The 24,659-nt window shown below is 42.7% G+C and overlaps 1 protein-coding gene across 7 annotated transcripts in view; it reads left to right on the forward strand.

Moving 5' to 3' along the window:
* The window catches only part of LCLAT1 (lysocardiolipin acyltransferase 1), a 235,550-nt gene that overhangs the window by 80,060 nt on the left and 130,831 nt on the right, over positions 1–24,659 (forward strand). For 3 of the 7 annotated variants that reach the window (XM_054979035.1, XM_054979036.1, XM_054979025.1), the window contains exons 2-4: positions 184–358; positions 2,865–2,928; positions 8,975–9,143. In XM_054979035.1, coding sequence (XP_054835010.1) covers positions 8,979–9,143 — 165 coding nt within the window. In that variant the 5' untranslated portion in view covers positions 184–358; positions 2,865–2,928; positions 8,975–8,978. Of the gene's footprint in view, positions 1–183; positions 359–2,864; positions 2,929–8,974; positions 9,144–9,951; positions 10,056–24,659 lie in introns of those variants that run through there. The other 4 variants (XM_054979032.1, XM_054979031.1, XM_054979034.1 and 1 more) reach the window with 4 other exon arrangements.

The following is a 24,659-nucleotide window of genomic DNA, read 5'->3' on the forward strand; positions in this document are numbered from 1 at the left end:
AATACAAAAGAATAAACTAGTTCAGAAGGATTAAGGAATAATTAATTTTATTCCCTGTTGTCATTAAAGTGAAGTATTACATTAGCCACATTGTAGTAATAAACTAAGATCTGCGAATTGCATAGTTTTACATGTTGGGCCAGGCTACTGATCATATGAAAAAACCCTCTTTCTTTTTGACAGGCTGCATTACTTTTGCTGTATTCTTTTGATCTGAAAGCCAACAATCCTGAATATGTGGTTCTGATCACTCATTTTGGAAACGCACCATGAAGTGAGAGAGGTCAGACAACTACTGTGCTGCTGTGTAGAGACATCTTCAATTGTAGAAGCAGTTAAACTTCTTATTTTTAATCAGGTAATGGGAATATCTTTCAGATTGTTCCCTGTTTGCCATGCGACGGAATTCTCCATGCATACAATGCAGTTTTTAGTACAGACCAATGTTTGCTCAGATCTTGTTTAAAACATGTTGAGAAATGTGCCAAGTTCCTAGCTTAGTGATTATTCAACTGTACCACTGAGGATAGGAAGACTGTGGTGTAAAATCACAATGATACTTGTGGGTGAATACTGTTATTAAAATACCTATTGGAATATGCATATGTACCAAGTAGTAATCAGTGTCATTCTCCAAAGAAGTATGTTGGTAATTGATAGAATCTCAGTCAGATAATACTTTAATTAGAGAAGGGTCAAATAATATAAAGAGGTCACAGTGGGTAAATCTGTAGGAATCATAAGAAGTTCTTCCAATATATTGCTGGCTGGATTCACTGATGGACTAGAGGCCTTACATATCCCGTGCAGTAAGATCATATCGGCATGTCTAAACATATATATACTTTGAGATATCAAGGAATAGTGAAGCAGTTAACTGTGAGATGAAAAGTATAAGAAGCAGTAGAATGAAACAAGAAGAAAGTTCAAGTATACAAATGATCATCTAATCATAAACTGAGGTAAAGAAATCAGTCTAAAGAGGGTAGAGCAACTATTAGTAATATTAATATTAGAGCTAGAACGAATGTTAGTAACAAATTATAAAACGGAAATTTCTTTTGGAATATTTTTCTTCTGAAATCAGTACACACTATTGTTATAGACTAAAGTTGGGAATTATTAGTCAAGAAGACTTAAATATTTAGTAGAAGACCATAACAAAATGAAAATAATAGAGAAGAAAAATTAGTAGTAGAAATAACTAGAAACCACAATTGTTTTTGTTGGGGGGAGCTCCTAATACAGTGGAAATATGCAAAATTAAATGGTTGCCAGTTAAGAAAGAAGGCAGATTGATTTTAAATAGTGATGCAGCAAAGATGAGATAGTTACACTATATTGAATTTTAATTAAAACTGTGTTCTAAATGTGGTAGTTATTGCTAAGTATAAAATGGGCATTTGGAGAAGGATGCAGGCTCGTATATGAAAGTGTGTGTAAGGGAAAGAAATTAAAATTTCTCCATGTGAGAGTCTAATTAAAGTATGTGACAAGATGCTTGCAAGATGGTATATGACATTTTAGTAGCATAAAAATACTGGTGGAAAGATACGCATCTATGTAGGACTGCTTTTGCATTATATTTTGTGGGGAGGGAGCTCCCATGTGAGAAATACAGAAATAATGCTGTTCTTAAAAAATCTAGTGGGATAGTTGAATTAAACTGTTGCAGTACCTTATGGTACAGGATTGTAGTGTTTTGCTCATGGTTGTTAGAGAACTTGTGTTAGAATGTTTGGAGGCATTTGGCACAAAGCAGGAGCTTGTATGTATGTATTTAACAAAATTTATAAACGTAAGTCTAGGGGCTAGAGTGAGGCGAGACAAGGGGGTGAAACTACTTCATATTCTGCAAGCATTGCTCCTCTGAGGGGACAATTTCATTCCCTTTTCTTTCCTCACTCCAGACCCCTAACGGACAAAACTATTCCCCTTTGCAGATTCTGTGGTTTTTCTAGAGGCTGGAGGCTGGAAATGGTTAAAGGAACGAAGGAAAACTGCTTGTGTCTTCTATGCGCTAGTGGTTGAATACAGGCCACTGTATCATAAGTCGTGGGAAAATAGTTCCATTTTAAGGGATATGAAAGGGGATATCAGAAATTTCGAAGTATTGCAAGGGTTTTTTTTCTTATAAGAATAGAAACTGGGTTTTTTATATCGAATAGATTTGATTTGTTGAATGTATTTTTTAATTTTATAGTCAAAAAATGCTCTAGAATTATTTGGGAGTACCTGCACATTATGATTCCAATATGATTTAGTGTGACTTTGAAGCCTATTGAATGTTGGTTTGGAAATAATTTAGCGTATAATGTGGTTTGTGTGCATTTAAAATGAAAAATGCATCTGTTTTGGAAAGTAACTTTCTATTTTTAGCCAAGAATGTTTAAAATTAACTGAAAAATAAAACAAAATATTTCAGGATTTACTGTCACCGTTACCTGGAGACAGAAAATGTTTTGGCCTTGCTATGGCAACCAGAAAATGTGAAAGTGCAATAACCCAATAACTTGGAGTTCTGCCGCAAAATAGATGAGAAATTACAAGTGCTGTGGTAGAGCAGTATCTCTCAAAATTTCCAGCTTCCAATGTGAGTTGTAACCTAAATCATCCTCACACTTCTCCATGACTTTTTCTTACAAGTGGAAAATTACTTTAGAATAAAGCTTTTATACATTAATTTAGAAGCTTTGCAAACTTATGCCTTACACAGGAAATGCGAGTTGTCAACTGCTAAAAATGTGTCCCTACATCACTACCTAGTACAACTGAGTAGGCTGCATATAAGTTGCATCAGGTTTTTGTCTTAAACATAGTGGTGGCAAGAATAAGTTGAATTAATCATTTTACTAAATTTACAGGTAATAACTTGCAATTCAAGGTGGAAATATATTTCACATTCCTTGATGGCAGCTTAATTATTTGGTGAGTAAATAATTGGATTTTTAGCCAAAACTCCTGAAATCAGGACTCTGGGATATTAAGGCTTCTAATGCAGGAAAAAAAGAAATGAGAAGAGATAATATGCATTTCATTGTGACAACTCTCTAACACATCATCTGGTTGGTTTATGGATCATTTTGACCTGGTAACTGTGATGGATGTTGACAGACTCCTGGGATCTGTGTTGAGTACCACATACTCTGCATCTTTATCCATTTTGGTTGCTGACATTATTTGAGGACCATATAAATGAGTCGTTGATGTCTATCTCTGACTTTCCCTTGGTCACTCAGAAATGGTCATCCACCCCACTACTTTAAAAAATCATTACAGAAAAGTGATGTGTTCAGTCATTACCCTGCCTCTAATCCGCATTTTCCGGGTAAGGTGATTGAGAGAGCAGTGGCAGACCAACTCCAGGCCTTCTTGGATAATCCATGTTTTCTGAACCCTTTTCTGTTTGACTTCAGGCCAGGCAATGGAACTGAACTGGTGGCTTTAGTTGATTATCTCCTTCTGAATATAAGAGATATGCCTCTGTTGCTCCTACTAGATTTATTTGATATGGTAGATCATACTATCTTGTTGAAATGTTTGGAGGCAGAACTAGGTATCAGGGAACGTGCTTTGGATTGGACCAGACTCAAAGGTTTGGAATTGGAGACCTGTTATCATCAGTGTGGAATTTGTCCTGTGGGGTTCCACAGGGTGCAGTCTTATCCTCTGTGCTAATCAATCTCTATGTCGAGCCCTTAAGAGAAATCATTAGTAGTTTTGGAATTGGATGCCATCAGTATGTTGATGACATCCAGTTCCATAACTGTCTATCCAAATCTCCAGGGGATGTGGTAGTGGTTTTGAGCCCCTGCCAAACTGATGTGATTAAATGGCTGAATGAACAAATTGAAACCGTACCCTGACAAGACAGAGGTAATGCTGGTTGGGAAGGCTGAGGTTTTGAAGGACATTATACTTCCCAGTTTTGATGGGGTTTAGTTGACCCTTGCTGACTCAGTAAAGGGCCTTGTTGTTATACTATATACAGATTACTGTGGGAGAATCAAATTAATGCAGCTGTTTAAAATGCTTTCTTCCAACTTAGTTTAGCTTGACTCAGCTAATCTGGCTGCTTGGATTTATGTCAAGGTAACATTGATACTCAACTATTGTAAAGCACTCTGTATAGGTCTCCCCTTGAAATCAAATCTGAAACTCCAGTTACTGCAGAATGCCACAACTCAATTATTATCAGGAACTAGGTGGTACATGCATATCACACCCATTCTGCAGTCACACTGTTGGCTGCCTATTAGATTGTAAACTGGGCCTTCTACAAGTGGCACCCTGCAAATGGACATTATCAACAACTGCTCATGCACATGCATTCTCTGTAGTGGTGTCCCCCAGGTCAAGAAAGCTCCCACACTTCGGGCTTTCTACAAACTATGTAAAAGAGAACAGTTCAGGAGGGCATTTTATATAGAGAAGCATTATAACAATAGGAAGACATTTCAGTAGAGCGCATAAGACTGTGGATTGTACTATTAATATATATTATCTGTTGCTGTATATTTTTATCTAGCTGTCACTGCATTATGTTTTCACTTACATAATACCATTTTCTTGCATTGGGTAACATGTCATGCTAAATAGTCATACCTTGTTTCAGATTTCTGTAATCCTAGTCCTAGTACATTGTTTTAGATGTCTTCTCATCCTGTTGATTGCACTGATTTACATTATGTAATCTACCTTTAGTCTCACTGAGAATAAATAACATAACTTGATAAAGATGGGTAGCCAAGGTAATGTGTCTGTAGTAGTAGAAAAGAGCAAGAATCCAGTAGTACCTATAAGACTAACAAAATTTTGTGAGTCACAGCTAATTTTTTCAGATTGATTTTCTGGAAGGTCATTGGCAGTCAATATGGGTTCCCTAATGCATTTATTGAGATGTGAGTTCTCTTTCATCCGGCTAAAGTTGTATCCAGGAGTAATGAAGAGAAGGTAGAGCTTTCCGAAATTAGAATGCTTAAAGCTCCTCTCCTATGCAAGTTTGCCCAGCTTCTTTAGAGATAATTATGTTGCTGCTTCCATGAGGGAGTGAAAAAGTGGAATAGTTCAAAAGCATCAATGAACCATGGTTGGTTACATGAAGATGCCTGGGAGGATCTTTGGGCTTAACCCATTTTCCTCTCATGTGTGACTTTTGTCTAGATTGCAAACTCTGATTTGTTCTTTTCCCTCCCAGCTAGGATTTCAAACCATTGCATGGAAATAAACATTTGTTTATGATTTGGACAATGACAAGCTGTGGGGGTTTTTTTGTAAGGGTATCCGATTTTTGAAAAGGTTTTCCTGACATGCAGCCACATTTCTCACAGCACTCTTAAGGGCCAAGCTAGAAGTGACACCATTTTATGCCATATGTTCTTTAATGTGTCAGGTGATGCCATTTTACCTGGGAACTGTAGTTTTAAAAGACAGAGCCTCCTGGGATCGCTGGGGAGAGGAAGGATTCTCTTACTGCCGTCCGCTGCCTCTGTTGGCTACTAAGCCCGACCCCCTGCCCCACTCTGGCTGCTATTATTGCCGAGGCAATAATAAAAATTTGCAATTGTTTAGGAAAAAATAGAACTCTTCCCCCCACACACACTCTGGGTAGAATCTGCCAGGTCTTAAAATAAAAGTTTTCAAAGACAGGAAAGGTTGGAAACTTCTCTAGCATTACCTCTGCAATCAAATTAGCAGCCCCATGTGGTTACTTTAATTTTTTTTTTAAATGAAGATCTCTCAGATCCCCTGCATTTTTGTCCTGTTTGAGCTCCAAGCAAATTTTCAGCATTGTCCCTGGTGCGAGGAGTCAGGGGCGGGGAGGAGCTGGTTGTTCCTTTCTCCATTGAGATTGTTAAAGCAAACAATTGCAAAGTTCTTTTCCCCAGTGATCCCAGGTGGTTCTGTCTTTCAAAACTACAGTTCTCAGGTTAAAAAACACGTGCCTGGCACCACGTCTAGCTTGGCCTGCAGTCGTCTATTCATAGAGAAAAATTGTATTTTCCTACTGGCACATTATCATCCTTGTAACAAAACCATTAACTTGCCAAGACAGTTGGATCCCCCATACAATTCAGCAGCTGTGCATAATTCAAACATTTCCTAGAAAAGCCCTGCATAATCATAATTTAGAAATGAGTAATCTCTTCAAGGCCCAAAACCCTGAGCAGTGTTCCCAATGGTGATGTTTATGAGCATAGAACAGGAGTAATCTGATTTTGTAAAAATGTGGCCTGGCCTTTTGAATGGAAATCTTGAGCAGAAGCCTCTCACTTAGCAATAGTTGCTATACATTTTAAAAACCACAACTATCCATATTTTCCTTTTCAGAAGCTGGTATTCCAATTTCTTTTTTTTTAAAAAAAACCATGATTTGAGATTATGTGTATTAGACAGTAATGACCCCCCCCATTTCTCCTTGTATTTCCATTATGTTTGGTATAAGAACATCAGAAAGTTAACATTTTAAAAAACTGAATATAAATAAGTCTGGAAAATATTTAGGCTGGAACCAAAATGTGGGTTACAGTGACTTATCTAACAGTTTGCTTCTTCATGACTGTTTGTTTTGTTTTTTAGATTGAAAGCATCAGTTTCTTGTCTGACAGAATTGGAGTCCAGTGACACTTTAGAGACCAACAAGATTTTCAGTGTATAAGGTATCTGAAGAAGGGAGCGCTGACTCTTGCAAGCTTATATCTTGTACATCTTGTTGGTTTCTAAGGTGTCACTGGACTCAAGTCTTGCTGTTTTACTATAGACCAAGAGAGCCAGCTTCCTAAAAGTTTCTTGTGTGAACTCCTATAATTTAATAAGCTGCTTGCCGGAGTAGTTGAAAGTAGTGAACAAGTAGAGAAGCTTAGCCCTTCAATCTTCCAAACAACCAGTGTTATCTTAAATAATAGAAAAGAGGCTATTTCTACATTCTAATTAGGAAGCTTTGTTTTTCCAAATGTGTTTAATGATAGCAAGGTGCCTATTAAGATGGAAAATTTTACATTCAATGATTGAATGCTTTGCGATTTTTCTGTGTTTAGCTAGCAAAACTACTTAATATTTTGGACAGATTAATACAAATGATGGGTGATACACAATAGAGATGAACACGAACAGCAACACGAACAAAAAAAGCCACGAACAGCCCAATCCGCTGTTCATGAGCAAGCTGTTCATCAGGCCCTGTTCCTGGCAAACATGTGTTCGTTCCAAGCCCTCTTCGTGGCACTTGTCAGCCGTTCGTAAAGCCAGACAGTCTGGCGCCTTTCAGTCAGTTCCCCTGGTAACTTAGGCATGGACTGTCTGAACTCTGTCTGAACGCCTTCTGGCTTTCCTTCTGGCTTATAACCCCTCAAACTAGCTTCCAGCAGACAGTCCAGTTTTTGCCACTGTGAAAAGAAAATGACGAGACCCATGGATCATGCATTTCCCAGGGTGCAATCTCTCTGAAACGTGGGTGGTCTTCAGAGGACAGTGAGGACTATGTCCCCTGCAAATTTGGTGGGTATTGGACATTGGGAAGGTCATTTTCTAACTCCTCAGTTAGCTTCCAGCAGACAGTCCAGTTTTTGCCACTGTGAAGAGAAAATGACATGAAAAGGCGAGACCCATAAACTCTCCTTTCCCCAGCTCAAGTTCAGCTAAGTCCCAAGGGGGCCATTCTGGCTCCCATGAACCTCCAACTATTAACATGTTTGTGAACATGTCATGTCTGTCGATGTTCGTGAATCCCTGTTCGTGGATGGCAACGAACAATGAACATAGTGATGGTTGTTGGGGGTTTTCCGGGCTGTCTTGCCGTGGTCTTGGCATTGTAGTTCCTGACGTTTCGCCAGCAGCTGTGGCTGGCATCTTCAGAGGTGTAGCACCAAAAGACAGAGATCTCTCAGTGTCACAGTGTGGAAAAGATGTAGGTCATTTGTATCTACTCAGGAGGGGTGGGGTTGAGCTGAGTCATTCTGTAAGAGTTTCCCAGGGTGTGGAATGCTAATGGCGGGAGGCTTCACTGTATCCTGAGGCGGTTCTTTTGCATATGGATTGGTGCAAAAGAACCGCCTCAGGATACAGTGAAGCCTCCCGCCATTAGCATTCCACACCCTGGGAAACTCTTACAGAATGACTCAGCTCAACCCCACCCCTCCTGAGTAGATACAAATGACCTACATCTTTTCCACACTGTGACACTGAGAGATCTCTGTCTTTTGGTGCTACACCTCTGAAGATGCCAGCCACAGCTGCTGGCGAAACGTCAGGAACTACAATGCCAAGACCACGGCAAGACAGCCCGGAAAACCCCCAACAACCATCGTTCTCCGGCCGTGAAAGCCTTCGACAATACAATGAACATAGTGTTTGGTTTTTTTCCTGTTTGTGCCCATCTCTGATACACAACCATCTTGATTTGAAATAGTCTGGATATTTCTTCTCTCTTTTGGAGAAGTCTGAGGGAAAAAAACAGCTTGGGCTTTTTCTGACAATTCTTCAAAAAGCTCTGGAAAACCCAGTGTGAGGTAGCTACTCTACTCAGCCTTTCCATCTGTTGGTTTCCTCCTTCACCTTCCTGTTTCCTACACATTAACAGCCTTAATAAGATGCTGTGGGGCAGGAAGGAATGGGGATTTCAGGTGAGTCATCTAACTAAAGTCTCGGTTTCCAGTTTTCCACAATGAGAACTTCTGAGTATTTCTGGATCCTTTACTGTCAGCATGAACTCTTAGGAACTGTCCGTTTGTGTGTATGTTTACCTTTCTACTAGTCAATGAATTATGAAAAATTTAAAAAGCTACACTTCCCAGAACTGAAATCAGCAGGAACAACTCTCCCTCCAGTTTAATACATTTGGGAAAGTATTGGAAATGGGGGGAAGGCGTGAAACTGACATGGAACAAAAATAGAATAAGAGGGGGAAAGTGGAGCTTAGTAGGGACTAAGCTTGTATCGAAACTACTTATATAAATGCTTCCTCTTTGTTTTCCAGAGCCATGGTGTCATGGAAAGGGATTTACTTTGTACTTTCACTATTCTTGGGAAGTTTTTTTGGAAGCATTTTTATGCTCGGTCCTTTTCTGCCATTGATGTTTGTCTCTCCTGTCTGGTATCGCTGGATTACTGATAGAGTTGTTGCTACCTGGCTTACTCTTCCAGTGGTAAGTTCCTCATATGTGTATTTTATAAAAGTCCCCATTTCTAACATTACTAACATTTCCACTTCAGTGTTAGTCTATGCAGATGCAGTTCTTAACAAAGCAATGAAAGTGCTAAAAGAAAACTATATTCATTATTTGTCTCACTACATTGTTACAACTAATGGCCAATACTATATGTAAAAACATAAATGAAATAAAATCCAGTCCAATCTTTATGGTTAGCAAACTGACTAAATGCAGCTGTGGATTCACAGCTGGTTGGAGAACCGTCCTCAAGGAGAGCTCAACAGCAGCTCATCATGCATCTGGAGAGAGGTCTTGAATGTAGTGCTGGAAGGCTTAGTACTCTTCAGTATTTCTATCTGTGTCTTCAATGAAGGGTTGGAAGTTACACTGAGAGAGAAAATGGGGATTGGACTGCATGGCTAAAGAAGACTGAGTGGGGAGATGAACAAAACTTGAAGGAATGAGAGAGGGGGGATTTTCTGGTTTAGTTGGGGGAAGGAAGCAGATTCAGATGGGGAAATCTGTGGAGGAATGAGCAATCTAGGAGGAAATGGTTGAGAATAAAGAAATCTAGCAGGGAATTGAATCTGTAAAGAAAACATATTTTTGATAACATGTGGAGCAGATGAGTGGTAAGGAGGTTGGTTGTTGCATAAAAAGGTCTGGCTAGGTCAGACCAAGGTCCATTTAATCCAGCTATTTCCTACAGCAGGTAGCAAACTGTTTTTGGAGGCGCACATAGAGCCCTAAAATTGGAAGGAGCCTTATAGACCATCTATTCCAACCCCATTGCTCAATGCAGGAACAGCCTAAAGCATCCCTGACAAGTATTCGTCGAGCCGCTCATTGAAGACTGCCAGTGGGGGGAACCTACCACATCCCCAAGCAGCTGATTCAACTGATAAAGTACTCTTTTTTCTAATTTTTTTTTAAAAAAACAAAATAATAATAGGAGGGAATACAGAGAGGGGAAAGGGATTGTATGGCATAATTGTATAAATCAGAAATAATTGTATATAACAAAATATATAAAACACAAAATATTTCTCCCCAACATCTTCATTAAATTTTTTAAGACACTATCTAAGAGATAATGATACTTATATCAAAGTACATTTATATTCAACATTACTAATCTGTTTTGCAACTACATTATTGGTTTCAACATTACTAATCTATTTTGCAACTTCATTATTGGTTTCATCATTGTTATATTTTCAATGTTACATACTTTCACCATTCTACATAGCTAGTATAACTTTTAACAGATGGATAGTATTGTCAGGGCTTGCTGTTGCTGCCGCTGGGCGGGGTGCCAGCTGGGCCGGCCCTGATGTCAGAGGGGTGCCAGGGATGCTGCAGGACCCTGCTCCATGGACGGAAGGGCGGTATACATCACCCAGACTCCCTCTCAGTCCACTCGCTGGGCTGCTCAACCTGGCCTGCTCACCCCCTGCGACCTCCATCATCTCCTCCTCCCAGAACTCTCCTCCAAGCCTCTGCTCTCACACTGCTCCACTCCACGACATCGCTTTTTACTCACACCCACCACCCAAGTGCTCTGCCGAGCCATCCTTTATAGGGCCTTCTCTCTCCGCCCCGCCCTCCTTGCAGGCCCTGCCTGCCAGGCCACACCCCTCCTTGGCCTCCCAGCATTGGTCTGGGTTGTCTCAAGCTGCTGCAGCTGGGGTAGCTGGCTTGGCTGCCTGGGTCAGCAATAGCTGTGTCTTGTTGGCTGGCTGCCAGGCCTCTCTGGCTGAGCTGATTGCTGAAGGCAGGCCCAGCTGTGGCCCCTTGGCTGGCTGCCCAGCTTTTCCAATAGAGTGCCTTCAGCAGCTCCACCTGGAGGGGCTTGGCTCTCAGCATCTCCTGAGCCAGGTTACTGTCCTCTAGCTGGGGCGTGGCTTTGGACTGTTGTGGCTGCTTCTCCTCCTTGGCTGGTAAGAGCTCTGTTTGGGCCGCTGCTGGGTCTCTATTCCCCCTGCCTTTGCCCTTTCCCTCTGGTCTGCTTAGCCCCCTATCTTCCCCCTGGAGGGTGGGACTAGCTGGTCTCTCCCTGCTCCTTCCAGCCCTCTGAGGCTTTGACCTTTTGCCCCTTTCCCCTGGTGTAGGCAGGTTCTGGCCCTGGTTGCTGGCTGGGGTGGCAGGGCAGCTTTCTCCCGGCTGCCTCCCTTGCTTCCTCCCGGCAAGGCTGGGGGCTGAGGCTCAGACCCCGGACAAGTATATCAAAATACATAATGGAAGTCTATTATATATCTCATATTAAAAAGATAAAAGATGTTTCTAATCATACTACTTCTTTTAACATTTGTATTCAAGATTTTCATTTAGGACTAATTCTCATTCTGCTTTTACATTGCCTAAATTTGTCTCCTGCTTGCAATAATACACATTCCATCTATCCTCAAAATTCATGATTGATCCGTTCCTCAAATAAGCTGTTAACTTCGCCATTACTACATATTTGGCAAGTTAAGTTTTCACATTTTTCTAAGCAGGGTCAGATGTCCGATTACCATTTTGTTGTGTAAATGATTCTAGCTGATGTCATATATTCAAATATCTCTTCCAAGACTTTTAGTAATTTATTAAGCAATATTCCTAATAGCACATTTTTAGCTTCCAATGGTAATCTAAATTTTAATATATTCTACATTTTCCCATATATTTCCTTCCAATATCTTTCTGCCTTTTTGCAAATCTACCACATATGATAAAAAGTTCCATCTGTACCTTGACATTTCCAGCATTTTCCTTTGTAGTTTTTAGCTACTTTCTCGATATCCTTTGGAGTAACGTACCATCTGAAAAACATTTTGTACCTGATTTTCTCTTAATATCTGACTGGCTGAGAACGTAATGTTTTTTCCCTATAACCATTCCCATTGGTGCATAAGTATATACTCTTTAAAGTTCTGCATCCATTTAATCATACATTTTTCCACTTCTTCTGTTTCTAACTGAAGTAACAGCTTATATATCCATTGTAATAAATGATCTTTTTGTTTTGTAATCAGCTGTTCAAACTCAGTCATTTCTCTTAAAACTCCACCTTTTCTAATCTTGAAATTGATTGGTAATATGGTAACCGTTGAATATTAATTCTTTTATCTCTAATATCTTGCCAAGACTCAAGATTCTGCTGATCATCCTACTATATAAAAGGCTAACCGTGTTCCAGACAACTCACTTCCTACCCTGGTGTGCCTCCAGAGGGTGCTGCCATGGAGGCAAGCCCAGAAGAGGCAGCCTGTCCTTCCGAGAGTGTGCTGTGGTGGCAAGTCCAGATTGGGATCAGGTGTGGAGCAGGCAGCAATGCCTGTCCCCCATCTTCACCCAGTTGGGATCAGGAGTGGAGCAGATGGCAATGCCTGCCCCCCGCTTTCATCCAGTTGGGATCAGCAATGGAGCAGGTGGCAATACTTGCTCCCTGCCTTCACTCATCTGGGATCAGGAGTAGAGCAGGTAGCAATGCCTGCCTCTCGCCTTGACCAGCTGGGATCACATGTGGAGCAAGTGACAATGCCAGCCCTCCCTTCACCAAGCTGGAATCAGGAGCGGAGCAGGTGACAATGCCTGCCCGCCGCTGTGACACAGCTGGAATCAGGCATAGAGCAGGGGGTGATGCCCTCCTCCCTGCCTTTATCCAGCTGGGATTAGGGTCAGGGCAGGGGGCAATACCTGCCCCCTGAATTCACCCAGCTGGCATCAGGCATGGAGCATGTGTCAATGCTTGTTTCCCCTTCAACCCACCATAATCAGGTGCAGAGCAGGCAGCAGTGCCTGTCCCCCCCCCCCTTCACTCCATTGGGATCAGGCGCGGAGCAGGTGGCAAGGCCCGTCCCCTTCACCCAGCTGGGATCAGGAGCGGAGCAGGTGGCAATGCCCACCCCCTGCCTTCACCCAGCTGGGATCTCGCACGGTGCAGGGGGTGATGCATGCTCCCTTCCTTCACCAACAGGGATCAGGCGTGGAGCAAGTGGCAATGCCCACTCCCCTTCAACCCACCAGAATCAGGTGCAGAGGAGGTGGCAGTGCCCATCCCCCCTTCACGCGGCCTGGATCAGGCACAGAGCAGGTGGCAATGCCCACCCCCACCTTCACCTAGCTGGGATCAGTTGCGGAGCAGGTGGCAATGTCCACCTGCCCTTCACCCAGACTGGATAAGGTGCAGAGCAGGTGGCAATGCCCGCTCCCCCTTCAACCCACCGGAATCAGGTGTGGAACAGGTGGCAATGCTGGTTCCCCCCTTCACCCCGTCAGGATCAAGCGTGGAGCAGGTGACAATCCCCTTCATGCAGCCGGAATCAGGCATGGAGCAGGTGGTAATGTTTACCCCCCACCTTTACCCAGCAAGGATCAGGCACAGAGCAGGAGGCAATGTCCAACCCTTCTTCACCTGGCCAGGATCAGGAGTGGAGCAAGCAGCAATTCCCACCCCCACCTTCACTGGCTGGGTTGAAGCACGGAGCAGGCAACAAGGCCCTCCCTCCCTCCCTTCACCCAGCTGGGATCAGGTGTGGAGCAGGCAGCAAGGCCCTCCCTCCCTTCGCCTGCCCAGGATCAGGAGCAGAGAAGGTGGCATTGCCCATTCCCCCTTCAATCTGCTGGAATCAGGCGTGGAGCAAGTTGCAATGCCTGCCTCCTCTTCACCCAGCCGGGATCAGGTGCAGAGCTGGCAGCAATGCCTGCCCCCCTTCACCCGGCAGGAATCAGGCACGGAGCAGGAAGCAATAGCCACTCCTCTTCACCTGGCTGGGATCAGTAGTGGAGCAGATGGCAATGCCCACCCCCCTTCACCCGGCCAGGATCAGGAGCGGAGCAGGTAGTAATGTCTGCCCCCTGCCTTCACCCAGTTGTGATCAGTCAAGGGGGCAGTGTTCGCCCGCCCGCCCTCCACTTTCTAGAGCCCATTGGATTTTTTCCCACAATGAGTTTTGTTACTAGTTTATCATATTGCCATACATTAGGAAGTCATTTTCATTTTTCATATTCTTATCATAATAAGATTCTATCGGGGAGATGAGTGGAGAGTTTGGAGGACTCACACTGCAATACCAAGAAGAGTTACTCCAGTTTAACTCCATAGATTTCAATGGGCTTAGGCTGAAGTAACTCTTCTTAGGATATAATAATAATAATAACATTTGATTTATATATCGCCCTTCAGGACAACTTAATGCCCACTCAGAGTGGTTTACAAAGTATGTTATTATTATCCCCACAACAAACACCCTGTGAAGTGGGTGGGGTTGAGAGAGCTCCTAGAAGCTGTGACTAACCTAAGGTCATCCAGCTGGCTTCAGGTGGAGGAGTGGGGAATCAAACCCAGTTCTCCAGATTAGAGTCGCACACTCTTAACCACTACACCAAACTGGCTCTCCAGTTGCACCGTCAATGGATTCCAACATTAAATCATATTCTTGAGAGTCCATCTCTAATTATATGACTCGTTTCTTGTTTTATGATCATCGTGGTAGATTTCTTTATCCATAAATAATTATGTAAGCCTTCATCTAAATTTGCAGATTCAAATTTACTATTCTTTATGTTGGATTTTTAATCCAATGCCCAAATCAAACCAAACCAAGCCTGCTGCTTGATAATATGATTTTATATTTGGAACTGTTAACCCTCCTCTCTTTTTCTCATCTTGAAGTACTTTAAAATCTTATTCTTAGTTTCTTACCATTCCAAATTTATTTATCTCTCTTTGCCAGTCTGTTAATATTCTTTCTTCTATATATATAGGTAACATTTGAAATTAAAATTTTAATTTTGGCAATACACTCATTTTGATTGCTGAAATTCTCCCCAGCCACAAGATCTTTAATTTTTTCTATCTGGATATATCTGTTTGTACCAGTTTCCAGGTCTTCTGATAATTTTAGAAAAGACTACAATTTTGTCCAGTCACATTCATTCCAAAATATTTAGTAAAATTGGTAGCTACTATGCATTTTGTGCTCTGTCATTGCATTAAACATTTTGTTATCATTGTTGTCTTCTTTCTGTTAATTTTATATCCTGAAAAGGATCCAAATTCTTCAATCTGTTCCATTACATACTATAACAGTTTTTGTGCATCCAAAACTGTTAAAACAACATCATCTGCATAACTTTTTATTTTAAATTTTATATTATCCACTTTTATATCTTTGAACCTTGTATCTTGTCTAATCTTTATCGCTAAAGTCTCTATTGCTAATATAAATAATAGAGGTGACAGGGAACAGCCCTGGCATGTTCCTTTTTTAATCGAAATTGCTTCTGTTAATTTATTAAAATCTTTGATTGTTTGGTTCAAGTATATACCTCACATCCAGTTCCAGAATTCCAGGCCACAGCACATTTTCTGAAGTACATTCAGTAGAAAAGGCCATGTTAAATTATATATAAAATCTTTATATATTAACATTATATACACCTCTTGCCACATTCCTTCCTTTTATCTCATAACCTTTTGTAATGGTATCATTAAAACTTCTTCAAAATATTTATAATACATTGCTGTCAACCCATCTGGAGCTGGAGCTTTATCCTTTCTCATATTTTTTATTGCCTGGGAAATTTCTTGAATAGTTGTGGTTTGATTTAAAATTTTTCTATGTTCTGGCATAAACTTTGTAATCAGGATATATTATTCCACTTTCTGAAACAGATTTCTTTATATTGTCCTGAAAATCTTAATAAATTGTTCTTGTATTTCTTTTTCTTCATATGTAGTTTGATCTCCTTTCTTCTTTCTTTTTCCTTTTTGGGACATTATGCCAAATATCTGCCAGGTTTGTTTGCATGTTCAAAATGATTTTGTTTTAAAATTTTTAATTTTTCTGTACTTCCTCCATTTATGTAATTGGGTGTTTAATTGTCTGATTTCTACTAGTATATTTTTGTTAATCATTTGCTCCAATCTCTGGATTTTTTATACTAATATAGTCATAGAATCATAGGGTTGGAAAGGACTTCCAGAGTCATCTAGTCCAACCCCCTGCACAATGCAGAAAATTCACAACTACCTCCCCCCCCCCGCACCCAGTGTTCCCTGCTCCATGCCGAGAAGAGGAAAAAACACCATCAAGATATCTAGCCAACCTGGCTTGGGGAAAATTGCTTCATGACCCCAGAGTTGCAATCAGCATTATCCTGGGCATGTAAGAAGGGAACACAAGACCTAAGCACTGATAAAACCCTTCCTGCCGTCCCTCTCATGATCTGCCTAGGTTCACAGAATCAGCATTACTGTCAGATGGCCATCTAGCCTCTGCTTAAAAACCTCCAAAGAAGGAGAGCCCACAACCTCCTGAGGAAGCCTGTTTCACTGAGGGACTGCTCTGTCAGGAAGTTCTTCCTAATGTTTAGCCAAAAACTCTTTGGATTTAATTTCAGTCCATTGGTTCTGGTTCAACTTCCTGGGGCAACGGAAAACAACTCCACACCATCCTCTATATGACAGCCCTTCAAGTGCTTGAAGATGGTTATCTTATCACCTCTCAGTCGTCTCCTCTACAGACTAAACATACCAAGCTCCTTCAGCCTTTCCTCATAGGACTTGGTCTCCAGACCCCTCACCATCTTCGATGCCCTCCTCTGGACACATTCCAGCTTGTCTATATCCTTCTTAAATTGTGGTGCCCAAAACTGAACACAATTTTCTAGGTGAGGTGTTCTTTTTTTTGTCATTTCTTTGCTGAATTAATCTTAACATGAACAAGTTTTTCCTAATGTCCAGTCAGTACCTACATTCCTGTAGTTTTAAACCCATTGTTTTGAGTCCTATCTTCTGTTGCCAACAGGAACAGCTCCTTTACCTCCCCCAAGTGACAGCATTTTAAGTAGAGAAAGCAATCATGTCTCCCCTCAACCTCCTCTTCTCCAAACGAAACATTTCCAAGTTCCTCAGTCTTTTCTTGTAGGAGTTGGTGTCCAGGCCCTGATCATCCTGGTTTCCCTCCTCTGCACTCGTACTAATTTGTCCACATCCTTTTTGAAATGAGGCATCCAAAACTACAGTTTGGTGTAGCCAGTGTAGTGGTTAAGAGCATGGGACTCTAATCTGGAGAGCCAGGTTTGATTCTCCACTCCTCCACTTGAAGCCAGCTGGGTGTCCTTGGGCGAGTCACAGTTCTCTGGAGCTCTCTCAGCCCCACCCACCTCACAGGGTGATTGTTGTGGGGTAATAATAACATACTTTGTAAACCGCTCTGAGTGGGAATTAGGTTGTCCTGAAGGGCAGTATATAAATCAAATGTTGTTGTTGTTATTATTATTACACAGTCCTCAAGGTGGGACCTGACCAATGCAGTATACAGTGGGACAATGACATCCTGTGATACGAATTTTATGCCTTTCTTACTACACCCCAAGATTGCATTTGCCTTTTTTGCTGGTACATCACATTGGGTGTTCATATTTAGCTTCCCATGAACCCATACTCCAAGATCTTGCAACCCAGAAGTGGATCCCTCATCCAGTACGCATGTTTTGTGTTTTTGTACTCAGGTGCAGAACCCAGCACTTACCCTTGTTAAACTGCATCTTATTCAAATCTTCTACTTTTCCAATGTGTTCAGATCTCATTGACTTCTGTCTTTATCTTTAAAAGTATTTTCTAGGGATGTGCACCTGAAAAATATGCAGATTTCCCGAAGTGGGAAAAAGTTTTGGAAAAATACCCGAAATCCAAAGCGGTATGCTGCTATGGATTTGGGTTTCTAAGTCGCTTCGGTATGCTCTGTAAAGATTCAGAGCATACTGAAGTGATGGGGATGGAGGGAGGCCCACTCCCACCCTTATACTCCCACCCCACCCTTTAACCCCATCCCCCACCCCCACCCCACTTACCTGGTCGGGCTCCAGCTGTGAATGCCATGCTGGCCAGCAGAGAAGGCCTCCCCTGCCACCGCCAGTGTAGCTGGCCGGCAGAGAGGGCCTTCCTTGCCGCCTCTGCAGTGCAGCTGCGGCCAGTGTGGCTGGCCAGCAAAGAGGGCCTTCCCTGCCGCTGCCACCGCGCCACCGTGGCCAGCACAGCTGGCCAGCAGAGAGGGCCGCTGCTGCCACCAGAGGCTAGCAGGGAGGTGGGAGGGCCTCCTCCTCCAGCCGGTGCCAGGTAAGTGGGGTGGGGAGGTAAGGGTGGAGAATGGAAATGTTTAATGGGCCCTGCTGCTTGCAAATGGGCCCTTTAAACTTAACCCCCAGGCCCCCTGAAGCTTCCTGAAGCATTACGAGCGCTTTAGGAAGCTTTGATTCAGTATTTCTGAATCGGGCCCAATTCGGGTATTTTACCCGAATTGGATACCCAAAGCGCACACCCCTAGTATTTTCTATTCCTCACAGTTTGGTGATCATGCAAGTGACAACCTTCCTCTGTTGTTTACAGATCATGAACATGGAGGATCCATTAGTGCTGAACAGTTTCCAAGGGTGGAGCTGGAGTGGAGCAGATAGGAGAAGGCTTGGGTGGATAGGACTGTGGGAACATAGGGAAGTGGTTGTATGGTGTGAGATGTTTGCAACACCTCCCCATCCATTTTTGGAGGCATTGTGCATTGTTAGTTGCAAGCAGCGTCTTAATGTGCTTGACTCTTGTTGTCCCTGATACTTAGTCAGTATATCTGAACAGAGGCACATAGCTTGGTTTTGTAATGCTTCATGCTTAACCTTGATTGATAATATGCCAGCATTGCAGTTAGCTGAGTCATCCATTAATACTTCATGCTTTTCATATTGTTCCTTTCACAGAGGTAAATGACATCTCAGTTTACTGGATGAGACATAGAGGCTGTCTTGAATGCTCCTTCCTCTGTTCTAACACTCTCTTAAATTCATACACGTCACTGTTTATTTTGGGTTAGAAACTTTCACTTTTTCCATTAGGATAGCTCAGAGATGAAAATACCGTGCTAGGCTTTTCTGTATTTGTGCATGTGGGAGTCCATTTTCATTCCCTTGCAACTGCCTGAGTGTCACTGCCCATCTGTGTTGGCATTCTCTATGCACACTCTCTTGCATGTGGTTGTTTAATTTTATTCATCATATATGTAGTCTTTCTCTGGGGCACTCAGGATGAAATAGATGGACTTGGCTCATTTCATCTTCCTGACAGACTGGTTAGGAAGACCGAAAGCAGATTGCCTTAAGCCACCTGGAAAGCTCCTGATCATCAGAGAAAGGCATAAAGAGAATGCACACAAACAGCCTCCTCAGGGAGACTATTGTAGGGAACATGTACAGCTACAGAGAAGGCCTTGATTCATGAACTAACAGATAACACATCATCTGTAACAGAACTTCTTCAAGCCAGTTTCGATGCAAAGGCATATTGATATAGGAAAAGTAATCTTAAGTTTTGAGACAGAAAAGCATGAATATATATTGATACATCAATTTGTGCTTTGTTTACTGCAACATAGTAGTTCATGCATCATCCTTGTTTATCATGGTGTATAGGAGAGAATATCACACTGATTTTACTGAAATCTGCTTTATAAAGTAAAAGAGCCTGCATTCAGATCAGTATATTAGGTGTCCTGTTCTATGTAGAGCATGAGTTGGGGAAGAAGACATGAGCTTGAAATGTGGGAGGAGTGCAGGTAAAAGAAGTGGTGTCCCTAATATCCATTCATATAGATGTTTGACTATCCAGATATTGCATTGCTTCCCTCATATTCCTTAGTTCAATGAACCGGTACTAAAAATTTTGATATAATTGTGAAAATAGGTATTGAATACTTTAAACTATTTAGGAATGCCAGGCCTCCCAATACAGCTATAGCAGAAGGTCTCCTGGCATCTGAGCTCATTGCCCATTGGCACTCTAGCCACCCTTGGGAGGACATAGTGCAGAAGGAGTGCATGCCAGCACACCCATGTCACTTTCAGTGAAAACTGGATGTGACATGGTGGATGCTCTAGTATTTTACAAAAACTATGGTAAACCCACAGAGCTTTATAAATGCTAGAGCAAATAAAGTAATCACATCCAGTTTTTACTGGAAGTGATGTCAGTGCACCAGTGCAGTGCTGACACAACACTGGTGCTCTAGGATCTACTTCACAATTCCTGCTGTGGCCTGGCAACCCTAAAACCATCAGTTTAAGAGAGTATCTTAATTTTTCTGTTGGTGTTCAATTATTTGTTTTCAGTGGCTTAGAGGGGCTTATATGAGATATTAAGCACTGACAAACCCTAGTGCCCAGTCAGTTGCCCATGGAGGAGCTGAAAAATAAGACGTGACAGCTCTTTCTTATACACTTGGCTCAAACTAAAACTGAATACTAATTGTTTCTTTTTCATCAAACACAGAGAGCAGTGCCTCATTCCTTCTCTTAGCAGGAAAGGAGCGAGAAAGGAAGTCCCGCCCAGGGGAGAATGATAATAGCTGATGGTCAGAAGGACCAAAGAATCATATATTGAAATAAATCATACACTAACAATACAATGTTCAATGTGTCAGCAACAAGCTTATTTCCTTTAATAGTGTATAATTATAACAACATTAATAAATGTATTTACAACTGACTGTCTATCAATTCATAAGTATAAATCAACAAACAAGAGTCCCACTCTTGAAGTTCCAGGGGTGTAAATGCAAATAGTAACCAAAAATGACGTGCACTGAACAAAGATTTTTACGGAGAAAAGATTGATTGCCCCTGATGAAGTCTTTGATGACGAAGAGCTGAGTAAAAATGTGCAGGCCCTAGTTCTGGGCATCTTCTTGGGATTTCCATCTTCCCTTTGTTGCATTTCCATCTTCTCCGCACCTCCAGCTAAAAAGACAAGAGAAGATGCAACCATTTAAAGTGATACTTCAGAGACTTACTTGGTTACTATTTGCATGGCTCCAATCCATGGCTCTACCACTGGATACAAGAAGCAAGGTGTAAGATTTACCATTTGAAGGTGAAACATCATTCTCCTCAGAAACTGATGGATATTTATCACAAAAGCGAAGAATCAGCAGACCATGAGATCCTATGGAGTGTTGCCATCCCCATAGCAGTAAAGCTCTCAACCCTTCTACAAGCAGCACTACAGCAGCAGTATAGAGGCTGCTACTCCAGATACCAACCCTATCACCACCAGTATCCTCATAGTTACTCAACATCTGTCGGTCAAGGGCAGTATCAGAAGTGTAAGTCCAAACTGAGACAAGGTGTCTCATCAACTGGGAGCAAGGATCTGAGCCACAGTCAGAAGCATTTCTCACAAGTGCATGGGGAAGCTGTTATTTTTGTGATAGACTAACCCACTATTACACGGCCTTCGCACCCATCACTACAGATATGTGGGTGTTAGAAGCTATCAGGAATGGTTATAAAATTGAGTTTAACACTTCCTTGTATCTTGAGTATCCCTCGTAAAGCTACTCAAGCTACCTTACCTGAACTGGCTAAAGAATTGTCAGTACTGCTGGGAAAAGGTGCTGTAATAACAACAACAACATTAAATTTATATACCGCCCTTCAGGATAACTTAACACCCACTCAGTTTACAAAGTATGTTATTATTATCCCCACAACAATCACCCTGTGAGGTGGGTGGGGCTGAGAGAGCTCCAGGGAGCTATGACTGACCCAAAGTCACCCAGCTGCCTTCAAGTGGAGGAGTGGGGAATGAAACCCGGTTCTCCAGATTAGAGTCCCATTGTTCTTAACCTCTACACCAAACTGTAGTGGTGTACCAGCATCTGAACCTAGACTGGGGTTTTATTCTAGGTTCTTTTTAGTCCCACATAAAGATGGGATTTTTAAACGCATACTAGACCTGAAGGATTGGAACAAGATGGCCAGAGTATGTAAATTTAGAATGATAACAATCAATATAGTGCTACAGGTGTTTCCCCATGATTCTTGGTTTGCAGTACTGAAAATTCCTATCTCAATCCAATCATCCCAGAGGAAATTTCTAAGATTTCAGTTTGGGGAAAACACATATCTATAGCAGATCCTACAGTTTGTACTAGCTAAGGTTCCAAGAGTATTCACCAAATGCATGGCCGTAGTAGTTGCATCCTTGAGAACCAAAGGCTGTTCCGTTTACCCTTAACTGGACAATTGGTTGATCTCTGCCTATTCTAAGGAGGCCTTACAAAAAAATACAGACATGGTTTCGGAGTGTTTGGGGTTGATAGTTTTAAGAAATCTAATTTATCTCTTCTGGAAGAGTGGTATTTATTGGCATATTACTAGATGCTATCTCAAATAAGGCTTTTCTCCCATTGGAGAGAGTATGAAGGATTAAGGCCCTAGATAGATCTATGATAAATTAGTTTTCAATCAGCACTGAAAATTCAAATGCTTCTTGGGTTAATGGTTGAAATTACAGCTATGAGTCCTCTTGACTAGGCTGCGTATGAGGGGCTTCTATCTCATTTCTTCTATATGGTTTCTGTCTTTCCATAAATCCTCACTACATGCCCAGAATAGAAAGTATTCTGTTCTCCAATGGTCCTAGGAGTGGAGTAGTCCTTACTCTTGGGATATACCACCCCCTCTCCAAAGGCAGGGTCAATTAGCTAATTTTGATCCTTGAGGGGAGGAGCTTGTCCCAGGAATCGCCAGTCTTTCTGGACCTACCATCCGAGCAGGATGTCTTCAGCAGCACTCTGCAGAGTGCAACAATCCCAGTGAAGAAGAAACTGCCAGAGATGAGCTGGGCATGGTGGCATGTGCCTGTAATCTGAGTACTCAGAGAGGCCAAGGCCACAGACAGTGTGGAGCTCACACGGGAAGGGAAAGGCCCTAGCCCACCCCCGTTTCGCTTGGAGCAATGGTGACCATTAGAGCCAGAGGTCCTTAGGATCTCCTAGGTTCCACGGCTGTAACCACAAAATTCCACCGAGGTCCCCCACCTTCGGGCTGGGAGGAATCCTCCTCAGACTGCCAAAGGGAATGCTGTTTGAGTCCACAGTAGCCTATCATGGAGACCGATATTATCGGGAATTCCCTCAGGCTTGGAAGGAGCAGACTCCAGTAGCAGCAGAGGAGCTGCTGCAATACCGACTGAACTGCAGTAGGACTGAATCAGTGGGGAATAGCAAAATAGCAAAAGAAAGGAGGGAGGAGATAAGAGCAGCAGGAGCCTCGAAACCAACTTGCTCCAAATAAAAAGGAGTTCCTTTTTATTTCTCTTCCCTTCTGCTGGGACTTCTGAGGTGTGCTTTCACTTTCAATTTCTTGCTTTGGCGAGAATATTCTGTCGGCGGGGATGTCATTAACAGCATTCCCCAGCCATCTCTCAGGCCTCAGAGAGTACAAATCTGCGTCCTAGATGTGCCAAACTCCTAGGCCTCAGCCCCCACCTGGGCCTCTCAACAGGCCAGTGAAAGAGAGATGGTCCAAGGGCCTGCCTGAAAATCCTGTTGGCAGGCCTAGCCACCTCCCAGGCCTCAGAGGGTACAAGGGGACAGACTCCCAGGCCTTGGTCCCCTTCTGGGCCTCTCAACAGGCCAGGGAAAGAGAAGAGGCCCAAGAGCCTAGACCCATCAGACAAGGGCACCTGGAAATTTCTGTTGGCAGAATGTCAGCAAAGGCAGGCCTAGCCACCTCCCAGGCCTCAAAGAGCGTAAGCCTGCGGCCTAGACTATCCGAACTCCCAGGCCTTAGCCTAACCCTTGGTCTCTCAACAGACTAGTAAAAGGGAGAAGGTCCAGGGTCTGGACCCGTCAGGCAAAGACGCCTGAAATGGCTGGGCCACGAATCAGCACTCGGCTTGTTCAAGTCCCATAATTGCTTGAGCTCAGTAACTGACCTTGGGTAAACCACCCCTTTTCAGTCTCAACTACCCAGTAGTTCTTGGGGAATAATGATAATTCTGACCTTATCACAGCCCCTGACCTGGTTAGTCCAGGCAAACCAGATCTCACCAGATCTTAGAAGCTCAGCAGAGTTGGCCTTGGTTAGCAATTGGATGGGAGACCTCCCCCCCCACAAAAGACCAGCATTGCAGAGGCAACTATGACTGGATGTAGGGTTGCCAGCCTCCAGGTGGTGGCTGGAGATCTTCCGGAATTACAACTGATCTCCAGGTGACAGAGATCAGTTCCCCTGGAGAAAATGGCGGCTTTGGAGGGTGGATTCTATGGCAGTGCACCCAGCTGAGACCCCTCCCCTCCCCAAACCCTGCCCTCTCCAGGCTCCACCCCCCAAATCTCCAGGAATTTCACAGCTTGGACCTGGCAACCCTAACTGGATGGCACTTTGCACCACCAAGGGGAAAGAAGTTAAATGTCACCCTATTTATATAGTCATAGCTGTAGTTCTTATTTAACAAATTTGTTGGCGTGGCCTATGATGGAAATAAAAAAGAATTCAAAGAAGTCCTGAAGGCACACCAACAGATAGTATAGTGGCTAGACCCTCTGATGGGCAAGCGGGACAACCCAGTGGGGGGTTCAACTCCAAAAAAGGTAAAGGGGTGGGGTCTCCCTCCCCCAGATTAAATAGGAGGCAAGTGCCATTAAGAGCACAAATCTCGGTTAAGCCTCCATCCTGAGGACCCTGAGC

This window comes from Eublepharis macularius, chromosome 1, assembly GCF_028583425.1.
Source record: "Eublepharis macularius isolate TG4126 chromosome 1, MPM_Emac_v1.0, whole genome shotgun sequence".
Classification (NCBI taxonomy): Eukaryota; Metazoa; Chordata; class Lepidosauria; order Squamata; family Eublepharidae; genus Eublepharis; species Eublepharis macularius.